General features: G+C 37.6%; 1 protein-coding gene across 5 annotated transcripts in view; it reads right to left on the bottom strand.

Annotated features, from left to right (window-relative positions):
- NIPAL2 (NIPA like domain containing 2) overlaps nt 1-12520 on the bottom strand; it is a 76457-nt gene that overhangs the window by 8564 nt on the left and 55373 nt on the right. For all 5 annotated transcript variants that reach the window (XM_077846703.1, XM_077846706.1, XM_077846705.1 and 2 more), the window contains exons 6-7: nt 9838-9934; nt 1526-1661 (exon numbers count right to left, since the gene is read on the bottom strand). In XM_077846703.1, the coding sequence (XP_077702829.1) occupies nt 1526-1661; nt 9838-9934 (233 nt within the window). The remainder of the gene's footprint in view (nt 1-1525; nt 1662-9837; nt 9935-12520) is intronic.

The following is a 12520-nucleotide window of genomic DNA, read 5'->3' on the forward strand; positions in this document are numbered from 1 at the left end:
CTCCAGCTGCAGAGCACATGTGGGAGCTCAGCTTCTCACTTTGGCCACCAACATGATTCAGTTTCCCACAATGAAGCTGTGCTGCCCTGTCACTGACATAAACTGGACAATTTTAAAAAGCACTAATGCTTAGGTCCTGTCCTGGCACAACTTAAAAAAAAAAAAGTTTTGTGGGTAGGCCCAAGTGTGCCTGAGCTTGTGTGCACATGCGTGCCTGTGTGCACACACTTATGTATGAATATATACATGCATGTAGATGTGTGTGTGTATATATATATACATATACACACACATATCTATATACATACAGATACATGTATATATACATATACAGATATATACAGGAGAACAAACACATCTCCTTGGGTGTTATTTCACTGGGTGGCCAGTCCTACAGTTCCAATGTGTTCAAGGTAGGTCCAGTGTGGCAGAGGCAGAGCCAGAACAAGGGTGACGGGAATCCGGTATACCTTCAGTTGTACCTGCCTCTTAAATTCATAAAGCTGAGTTGAAAGATAACAATCACTAAACTCCAAAAGATATTCTAGCAGTGCTGATTATCTCAGAAGAAGAAAGGGAGATGAAACAAAGTAGCGAGGGTCAAGCATTAGAAACACACTCATTCTCATAAGGAAATGACAGATGAAACTGCGACAAACCATTGGGTTTCTCCAGTCATTGTCCACATTTCCTTGCAACAGGGCCTATGTCCAACCCATAACGATTAGACTTGACTGCTAGCTGCCATGGAGAGCATCACTCTCTTCCTGATGATAGGCTCTGATCTCCCAGCTGGCACCGGAATGGTGCTTTTGCATAGATTTTGGGATAAACAGAAAACTTCCTGGCTGACCAAAGATAGTCTTGCAGGGAAGGGCATAATCATGATGTGAAATGGAGGGGAAGTGAGTGAGGCAGATGGAGGTGGTGGGGGTGGGGGAAGAACAGAAATTTAAAATGTTCCATGTCACCACAATTAGACCCCAAGAGAAACATAAAACAATCATTCTATGATCCCAGGGGTACAAAGGAAATTCTGGCCAAGGATGCAAAGTTCTGGGTAAAGGATTTCCTTCCCAGCCAAACGTCTGGTTTTGTCCATCCCTGTGCAATTAATGAGCATGAGCTAAGGATGAAGGTGAAGGGTTCAGGTATTTCCTATATTTAGAATGACATCCTGGATGTGGACCTGCCCCTTTGATTTATTGCTAATGACAACCTGCATATGATGGATATTAATTACAAGCAGAAGAGCATCAGGAAAGTATCAAAGTGCACTTAGCTAGATTACGGCATACTTTAGAATTCACAAGATATGAAGGCAATGCTTAGTGCAAGCTTATTATTGGACACGAAGGATAAAGCAAGGCATGCTGGCTGAGGACAAGCTATAGACTCTTCACCCTTAGAAATCAGTTACATCAGTTACACCTAATTGTAATGATCAACGGACGCCCATAAAGATGAATGCGCAGAGAAGCACAGGGATGTTGAAAGATTACTAAGTATGTAGAAGCTAACTTACTTGACTTGGAAAACACAAGATGCTATCATAATGATACACATGATATAGAAGATGGGATAAGTTAGTTGCATTTGATCCATCACAGAAAAAGTGATCATGCCTGAGACTGCTTTTACCGAAATTACAGTCAATGAGGCTGAAAAAGAAAACAAGAAACACAAATAAAATACATACTTGAGACAAAATTACAAATAAATATTTTAAGTTTACACAGGAGAGTAGTTGATACCCCAGTTATGCTCTCAGAATGCAGGCTCAGGGGAGGTGGCATTAGGACGTGACACCAGATATGCAGTAGCGCTGCTGCTCAAAGCTGCGCTGGATTTTGAATTTGCTTAAATCAGCTCAAGATCGGCTGTGAAACTGGGTGCTTTTAATCTTTGCAGCAAGCAAAGCTTAAAAGCTTATTTTTCCAGCCCTAACTGTTGAAAGGATGCCACAGAGGTTATAATCATTAGGAGATGGGAGAGTAGAAAACAGTGAAGCAGAGAGAGAAGAAAAGCCAGATAATCCATGTGACATGAATGGGAAAATAACTATTAAACTAGACTGAAAAAATTTAAAACCAAATAGATGAGAAAACTGGAGTGTGTAAATCAATTCACTCTGTGAGTTTACTAAGAGTTGTACTGAGTCTACATATGAGCCTTTTTGTCCATAAATGTCTAGAAGCTTCATGAAAAATATTTTTTGACAAAGACAGTAATTGGAAGCAGGACCAGATCTGAGTATTCATTTCTCAGAGTCAACCATAAATCTAAGATGTACATAAGCAGTGTCTATTCTCTATGCTAAAGAGGAACCTGTTAGGAGAACAAATTTTTCATAGGTTACAAATAGCAATGAAGTGACTTGATAAGATTATAACAGGAAAGCAATGAAGCATTTTCTAGAAACACTGTGTCTCTGTAGGAAGAAAATAGTGTTTTCTTTTTGTTTTAGGTTGCTTAATGTTGCATATAATTCCAAAACTTAGCTAAAACTTACAGTGAAAAAATAATTTTTACATGAAGTCAAATAACTGTAAGTCAAAGGCAATGTGAAGGAGAAAAATTATGTTTGGTGCTGTTGATCTACCTGGTCATAATATATCTGGCCTTTATTCCTTTTTGACAAAGTATATAGATATATATATGTGTGTGTGTGTATATAGATACATATATATGTATCTATATACTTTTATATATATATATAAAATAAAGATATATATAAAGTTATATATATATATAAAGAATAAGTTTAAAATAGCAGCTGATGGCCAATCAGGGAAAGCCTCCCATAATCTCCTTTTCCAAAAAACTGAAAATATATTTTAATTTGAAGAGTACCAGGGTACACTTCCAAATTAGGCATCTTCTTTTCATAATTAACAGAGAACAGGTGATAAATTTTAAAAACAAACCCCCAATCTGAACAAGAGGCCCTTACAACCAGGCCTCTCTTCATCTTAAAATGCCTTTTGGGGACGCCTGGGTGGCTCAGCAGTTGAGCGTCTGCCTTTGGCCCAGGGCATGATCCCGGGGTTCTGGGATCGAGTCCTGCATCGGGCTCCCTGTGTGGAGCCTGCTTCTCTTCCCTCTGCCTGTGTCTCTGCTTTCTCTCTGTGTCTCTCATAAATGAATAAATAAAATCTTTAAAAAAAATGTCTTTTGACCTGATCATTTTACATGTTTTCTACAGATTATGACAACAGTCATACTTTAGCTAATCTAGGAATTTTAAATATCTGCAGTGATGTATGTCACTTAATGGTTTAAGTTTATAAGGTTAGCTCTTGAGGGACCTTGGTTTCCTCCTCAAAATTTTGCTTGAAATTAGAACACAATGTGATTACGGTCTTGGGGTCAGAACAGCCAGATTTTCCAAAAGATCATTAATGGGAAAGAGCTGAACACTGTTCCATTAGCCTCACAACCTCCGGATTGCAAAGGTTCTTCAAGGTTCATCTAATGCAACTACCATCTGATGTTAAGTTATACTTAACTGCAAAACAAAAACAAAACTACACTTCTTTATTAAACAGCTAAACCAACTATTGGTTTGCTCTAATCACTGTATTTTCAAAGCATGTATAATCATCAACTGATTAATCACTCTTTACGTAACTTATGTAACTGTACATTATTTCTAGGCTGTGACAAGGATTCTGTTTTATTTTTGGGTGGGAGTGTGGTTAATGAGGACAGGTGGCAATACAAAATGTAATGCAATATCATTCTAATGTATATATAAAAATATAAAGTGTTTATGTATCTTCTATTTTTATATACAGAAAAGAGGCTAGAAAAAATACTAGAAGGAATTACATCAAGATACTCTCAGTGGTTATCTCTAAGCTTTGGGATTATGATAATCTTTAAGCTCATTGTTTTAAGCTCTAAAAGTTTATATGTTCCTTTAAGAAAATTCAGAAAAACACAGAAAAGCCTGAAAACAAAAATGAGAATCACCTGCTCTCAACACTCATCCCCAAATCATTTTTAACACTTGGGAATATTTCTTTGTAGCTATTTTTCTGTCTCTAAGTATGGATATATTGTAACATACAAATCATATAATATATACTATTTAGGAACCTATTTTCAATTGTCATTAAGTATTTTCTATGCCATTAAATATTCTGCTGAAGCATGATTTTCTTCAGTTGTGAAGTATGCCTTTGCACAAATACTTACTTTATCTTGGTAATTCTCTATTTTTGCATATTTAGGTTACATGCCTTTTTTTAGTATTAAAAATGAGGCTGTGATGAATATTCCTGAACATAAATCTTTGCATACCACTCTGCCAATTGCCCCAGGAAAATCACCCTAAAGGGGACTTTGTTAACAGCTGCTGTTCTGAAATACACTGTCAAGCTGCCTTCTACAGAGTACCAGTCACACTCCCAGAACACTGAGCGGCAGTGCTCAGTTACATGGATTTTTATATTTTTTTCTTGATGAGTCTCTCTGTTTTCTTAGTTCTCAACAATAGACATTACAGCGTACCATTTTTACCTGACGTAGCTGACTTGTGTTTGAAATCTGGCCTTCTCAGTTTTCTGCTACTTCATCAATTGCTCCTTCTAGAGACTTGCTCAAATTGCCATCAATGTCTACTTATTAGAGTTATCAATATTTCATTTATTAATTTGGCTTCTGTAATCCAAGTATGCAAAGCAGAGAGAAGGACCTCCTAGCTTTCCCAGCTTTCTTGATCAGCTGAAAGCATTCTGCCGGGAGTCCTAAGACTCCTTTAAGAAAGATTACAGCCACAGTCATGGGGAGCCACCCATTAGAAGCCAGAACGCTTTCTCCCCAGTTGCCCTCACTTGCTGTTTTTCCTTTTTAGTTCTTTTCTTTTAAAATCTATATGATTTGGGGGCAGCCCCGGTGGCGCAGCGGTTTAGTGCCACCTGCAGCCTGGGGTGTGATCCTGAAGACCTGGGATCGAGTCCCACGTCAGGCTTCTGTATGGAGCCTGCTTCTCCCTCTGCCTGTGTGTCTGCCTCTCTCTCTGTCTCTATGAATAAATAAAAGCTTAAAAAAATAAAATCTATATGATTTGTATCAAATAAAATATATCAAATTTTTATCAAATATTATATATCAAATAATATGATGTTAACAACAACAAAAAATCCACCTGCCTACTGCCTTTCATTCATTTCCAGTGTACGCCTCATACGTGCTTTTAATCACAACGATGGTAGGTACAAGGTTGTGTGCTACTTTTTCATTTAACTTAACACCATACATATTTTTCAAGGCTGCCACATGAATTTCACAATCATTTTTTCTTGTAAAAGTCATTACTGATCATTGTAAAATACCCAGCCAGCACAGGTAAGTATAAAGCGAAGAGTGGGTGTCTTTTTCTCTTTTCTTATTCTAGTGAGAACACCTCTGGTTTTCATGAACGGGTGTGCTCTAGCTTTTGGGTTAAGAGAAGTATGTTCTTCCAATGTTACAGAAACAGAGAATAGAATGGTGCTTGTCAGGGGCTGGGGGTGGGGGAAATAGGGTGATATAGGTCAAAGGGTCCAAATATTTAGTTTAAGAGGAGGATCTGAGGATCTAAGATACCACATGGTAACCATAATTAATAACATGGTATATTGTGTACTCTAGAGTTCCTGAGAGATCTTAAGCATTCTCACAGCACACACACATAGAAGAGTTAACTATATTAACTATATGAGGTGATAAATGTGTTCATTATCTCGAGTGTGGTAATTACTCTAAAATGTATATGCATATCGAATTATCATGTTGTATACTTTAAATATGTGCACTATATGTGTGAATTATTTCCCAATAAAGTGAAAATTGTTAAAAAGAGAGAAATATGTTTTTAACACACAGATATCTCTATTCCAATTGCATTTCAAATTCTTTATTAGGAATGGATATTAAACTTTAACATGTCTCTTCAGCATCTAGATATTTACATATTTCCTTTATGAGTCATTAATATGATGAACTATATTAATGGATTTCTTAAAGAACAATCCTTTCTTTTTTAAGATTTTATTTATTTATTCTTGAGAGACAGAGACAGAGACACAGACAGAGGGAGAAGCAGGCTCCCTGCAGGGAGTCCGATGTGGGACTCGATCTGGGATTCTGGGATCACGCCCTAAGCAGAAAGCAGATGCTCAACCACTGAGTCACCCAGGGTCCCAAGAACGATCCTTTCATTCCCATAATTAATTTAGTTAATTAAAAATGTTTACTTTAAAAAAAATGTTTACTAAAAAAAAAAAAATGTTTACTTTGAGCTCACTGTCCTCAGTTCTACGAAATTATATACAGTGTAACTACAACAGAGATGGCTATGTCTTTAGAACTAATCTGATGGGGGAGAGGAGTTCATACCGGAATATAAGGATATAAGTAGAGTATGTAAGTATAAATTATTATTCGTGTTTCAAAGAAAAAGAACTGGTTTCATAAAGACCATTTGGTCATGAAGTATGATTTTTTTTTTTTCTGGATTCTACTTGCTCATCTTTTATTTGAGACTTTTACACATTAATACTCAGTAGTGAAAATAGTTCATGGTGTACTGTTTGGGATCAGTATACTGATTATGTAAAGAAAAAAAAAGGTGAAAGCTTTCTTCTTATGTCTTCAAATAGTTTAAACAACACCAGAATAATCTGTTTCTTAAAGATTAAATGCATTACCGTCTAGGTTGAAAGTAAATGTAGTCCTGATTCTCTTCAGGATGTAGCTTCTATTTCCTCCACAGCTATTTTCCTTTAAGAATTAGCAGTTTAATCAAGTTTTCATATTTATTTTCAATTTTATCTTGAATTTTGGGTATTTTTTTTTTTGTCTTATGGAGGGTCTATTTTAATGTCTTTTATGAATAGATTTTGGGTTTATTTATCAATCCATTGCTTTTTGGTTCTATTTCATTAATTTTTACCTTTATTAAGCACTCCTTTTTGCTTTCCTCAGCTTTATTTTAGTTTTATTCCTCCCTAACTTTTTGAGTGGAGTGCTTGACTTACATTTAAAGTAATGAATTTCCTTCTGAATATAGCATTAGTCATAAACTATAGGTTGAATAGTAAGTGTTTTCATAATAATTTTAAAAATATATGCTGCAATGAAATCTTGTTTTCTACTAGGGTCCAGCAGTAGTTTAAGAGTAGTGTTAACATTTCCAGATGTTACAGTCTTACTCTTTTCTATTTTTGTTATTATTTTCTGTTTTTATTTCGCTGTGATCTGAGAATGTGGTCTGTACTATTTCAACTTCCTGGAATTTATCAAGGATTTCTCTGTGGCCAATTATATAATTACCTTCTGTAAATGTCACACAGGCACTTGAAAGCAGGTGTATGGCCTGTTTTCAGGATTTAGAGTTCAACGCGAGATCAAAATTATGGACTCATTCCTCTATCCTTACATATTTGTCTACTGTGGGACTCAGGAAATTTAACAAAATCCCCTACCCCTGGACAAGCAGAGCAGGACTGACTCTATTTTGGGCTGCACCCGCCTTGTGCTGACCTGCGTATTACTTAGGGCGCTGCCCCGCCCTAGTCAAAGACCAGGACACACCCGAATCGGAAATCCGGCTCAGCGGACCAGCCTGACTGTGCAACATTCTGCGTATCCCATGGGCCACTGGCCCCTATAAAGCTGCTACGCCGCTTAGTCTCGGGGTCCAAGTCCCTGCTCCGCTGTGTCGGGTGCACTTGGACCCATGCTGGAGCTTGTAAATCAACCCTCGTGTGTTTGCATCGGTGTCGGCTCCTCGGTGGTTTCTCGGATTCGCGATCTTGGGCACAGCATCTACCCATCTTCCATGAGCTAAGAGAAGTCTGCTACTCTTCCCATATTCTGTTAATGTAATTTCCAAAAGAGCTGCTGCTCGAGTCTCTGAAGGTCTCCTGGCCGTGCTGTCTCCTCTCCTGACCCCCAGGCCCACCATGATGAGCAGCTAAATACTAATATGGGGCCTCCAGGAGCTCCTGCTGCATTTAATGCTTCTGCCTTGATTTTAATGTAGATAGTAATAGTATGGCCGTCTGCTTTCTTTTACTTTCAATCTGAGTTACCTTGTTTTAGATGACACTTATGTATGAAGCCAAAGTATTTCACAACCAGCAAGGGCCAATTAGAAAGAGCACTATTTCTATGACTCTCACAGATCTGACCCTGAGGACACTGGCTGAATACAATTTCAGAATCTTTTTCAAAATCAACCTGGTAGGAATGCCTGGGTGGCTCAGCAGTTTAGTGCCTGCTTTCAGCCTCTGGCGGTCCTGGAGTTCCAGGATCGAGTCCCACATCAGGCTCCCTGCATGAAGCCTGCTTCTCCCTCTGCCTGTATCTCTGCCTCTGTGTGTTTCTCATGAATAAATAAATAAAATCTTAAAAAAAAAAAAATCAACCTGGGAGTTTTTCCTGAGGTCCAATTTGGGAATCTTTCCTTATTACTAGGTAAATTTACCCTATCTACATTTACAATCATAATTGGTCTGTATGATGATCTTAATTCTGTTATCTTACTTTCCTATTTAAAATTTCCTTTTAAATTTTTTTTCCTTTTTTCAATATTTTCCTATATAATGTACATTTTGTCTCTCAGTTTTTTGCTTTTATTCCCCTATCTGGTAATTTGGAATGAAACAAATGTAAAGTTCTTTTTCTGTTCTTTTGATCATCAGCATACTTGAATATAGCATAAATTTGTTTCTATAAGTAACTACCACAAATACAAATCTTCTGATTCAAAGGAGAAAACTAGTTCATGAAATGAAAAGAAATGAAAGCTCCAGCCCTTCCTCAGCATAAGGGCTGCTGCCTGTCCCAATGCTGTAAGTATAATCTACAGTCATAGCAAACAACACACGATATATGGATCATCTATGTCATCTGCAAAGAAGAGGCAACAGAAGAATTATAAATTTTTAAAAAGGCAATTTTCCAAATGATTAATGAGAGCTCCTAATGTTGACTTACATGAGAGAGTATGTGTGTGTGTGTGTATTTATGTGTGTGTGTGTGTATATATAAGAAAGGGGAGGGGAAAGGATAGATTCAAAAATATATAATGGGCTTACAGAAGCTAAAGTTTTCAAATTTTATAAGGTGCCTTCAGAAAAAAAGGGGATGGATCAACAATGAATGAAAAGAATGAAAGAAATGCAGATTTTAAGAAAATCATACTGCTTACATTTATGTTTATTAGCCACATTTTATTAAGGTTTTATAAAAGTAAACAAGATAAGTTGATAAATAATCCTTGACACAAAAGTTTCAACTGGAATCATTCATTTGTTCCTCTTTTAATAATTCTCAATTGTAAAAAAAATAATTCTCAATTATACACTAAGAAAAACAATCCTCAAGTTGTCAGAGAGCAAATAAAATTACCAAGAAGTAAAAACTCTTACATATGTTTTTTTTTTTTTCAAAAATTTTTTTTATTTATGATAGTCACAGAGAGAGAGAGAGAGAGGCAGAGACACAGGCAGAGGAAGAAGCAGGCTCCATGCACCGGGAGCCCGATGTGGGATTCGATCCCAGGTCTCCAGGATCGTGCCCTGGGCCAAAGGCAGGAGCCAAACCTCTGCGCCACCCAGGGATCCCCATCTTACATATGTTTTTAAAACAACTAAACACACCAATTTTAGCCATGGACATGCCAAATTTTATTTGCATAATTGAGACTAGGTTTCTTTCTACAGATCAGAGTTGAAAAGTAGAAATAATGAGAAAGGAATACAATGCTCAAGTCCTCTCCTTCCAATCTCTTTTCTGACTTTGCCTGGCTAGATTAGAGAATTAGGAAACAAAACGTGTCCTTACCAAGAAGTGCCACCAGGGTTAGCAGAATCACCATGTGCTTCACTCCCTTTCTCTTATGGAAATACAGCAGAATGCAGAAAATTAATATTTCTAAAATCTAGAAATGAAAAAGATGAAAAAGAGTAAACTATAAATTATTTTATACAAAGTCTTCAGAATGCCACACTTCTGTGATTTTGCAATAGTTCTCCTGTAAGAGCTGAGGGTGACTGGCATTCCTAAGGACAATTATAAACATAGGGGAACAATATAAGGATCCTCAGCCATTCAGACTAGGGCTCTAACCTCACCTACATGCCAGTGACCTTGAGATCAGCAACTCCAGTCTCATTTATCCAAATACCTTCTAGACATTTCCACATGCACATTTAATAGCCGTATCACACAGATATGGACAATGCTAAACTCCTGAGTGCCTTCCTTCCCTACATATCCCTCCTGGGGTCTTCATCCTCAAAATGAATGGCTCAACACCTACCTCCCTGCACCAGCCAGCAAATCCTTCCTTTCCCCTACTCCCTGCTACCCTCTCTCTAACCAATTCGTTTTTGATTCTACTCTTGCCTCTACAATCCAGCCATTCAGCAGCCAGAGGAATCATTTAAAAGCACAATTTGAATAATGAAATGTTATTCATAGAGAAGATATGTGATATACATATAAAGTCTTTACATAATATGACAAGTAGTCGGGTGCCCTGCACCCAGCCAGCGAGAGAGAACCTACCAAAACCTGTGAAGCCTCTTGCGTGCCACTCCCCAATTGCACTCTGCTCCTGGTAGGATCTCCCCAGCAACCACTACGATGAATTTGTGTGTTTACTATTCACTTTCTTTATAGTTTACCACCTTTTATGTATCCTCAAACCACACTGTTTATTTTTGCATCTGTCTGGACTTTATATATGCAGAGTCATACTTGCTTTCACTTACTTGTTTTTTTTCACTCTGTTTATGAGATTTATCCAGGATGATATATGTAGTAGAAATATATATTAAATCCAGTCATTCCTTTGCTCAAACCTCCTGTGGTTTCCTATCACATTAAGGATAAAATCCTGGATGGCCAACCTGCGCCAGCCACAGATGCCCCACCCCCACCCCAACCCTCATCCCATTTTCTGCAAAGCTCAGATTGCTCCTGCCTTTGGACCTTTGCACTAACTGTTGGAGTTGCCTGGAATACTTCCCTGATCTCCCTACAATGCCTTCTTCCAGTCACTAAACTTCAGCTTAAAGATCACCTCCTCCGAGATGTGTTCTGACCACTCTGATCTAACAGAGCCACCATTCATCTACTCTGTAGAGCGTTTTATCATCATCTGGAATATTTCTTGTTCATGTATTTTTGTGTTCCTTGTCTGTCTCCCTGACTAGCAGACAAGCTCTATGAGAACAGGGATCTTGACTGTCCTCTTTGCCACTGTCTTCAGTGCCTGGACACAGTTGGTCACTGAATAAGTATTTATGGAATTAATGAATAAATTACACCTTAAATTTATTATGAACTTGCCAAAAAACCAGACTTAATGTCTAATAAGCTGAGTGTTCAATAAATATTAATTGACTGTCTAAAATTTTCTTACCCTTAAGAAAACGCTAATGTAACTGAGTTCTCAATTTTATTTTTGTTTTAACGTTTTTTTTCTTTTTGGAAGTCCTTAAGATAACCCAAAGCAAAGCTGTTTTGTTTTTTTTTTTTGCATGGAGGCAGTATCCCTGGACTGAAATCATAAATAAAAATGTTTACTTTTCTGACATCAGACAAGTAAAAACACCACTCCACTAATTTTTTTTCTTAGGAATTACTAGGGTTAGGGACTTTACTACATTCAGGTCTGCATTTTACTTATGGAGCCCTCTCTAAGTTAGCATGAATCTCTACTGTTTCAGTTCCAGGTTTGCTTGTTCTTTTTTCCTCTTAATCCTTTGTGGGCATGGAAAACAGCAGGACCATATCTTCTTCATGTAAAAACCTTTCATCTCATGTGGAAGATTAAGTCATCCCTCAGTCTTTTCCTGGTTAATTAAACCAATTACTTTAACTTTTTCTTATCGGACTTATTTGCCAGATCTTCAATTTAATCAAGTCAGGCTAAAAAAGTTTAAACTCCTATCCCTTTGCCTTCCCCAAAGCTGCCATCAAAACGTTGGGTGTCCCAGTGTCTGTACAGATCATCAATTGTTAACAGAAATATCCCCATTGGCTTTGTCTGCCTTCAAACCACAGGCTTTCATTCCTCACATCATATGATTACAGACAACTCACAGCAGCATTTGGGACCACTTGTACTCATTGCTGGAGAGAAGGCACGAATGCACTGAGCGTGTTAGCTAATCTATTAGCCAGAGGATTATTATTTCTGGGAAGGGGGTGGGAGGAAATGAGGGTAGTTATCAGTTCTAAATATCACATATGACTTTTTTCCCAAATTCCATTGCTGTCGCTTTAGATAAATAAAACATGAGCTCCCGTGACTCAGAATGACTGGAGCTGCCCTGCATTCTGTCTTGTGGCAAGAGGTCATAGACCTCCCAGAATAAAATATTCAAGCAGCATGGAATTAATGTTAGTTTTTCCTAGGTGACATTATTTTCCCCTCTCTGAAAATATCAACATTAAAGCAGCAGTGATTTTTATGGGTTGCTGAGACACAGAAAGAGACAGCTTTGCTGATTGCTAT

Source organism: Canis aureus, chromosome 14 (assembly GCF_053574225.1).
Source record: "Canis aureus isolate CA01 chromosome 14, VMU_Caureus_v.1.0, whole genome shotgun sequence".
Taxonomy (NCBI): domain Eukaryota; kingdom Metazoa; phylum Chordata; class Mammalia; order Carnivora; family Canidae; genus Canis; species Canis aureus.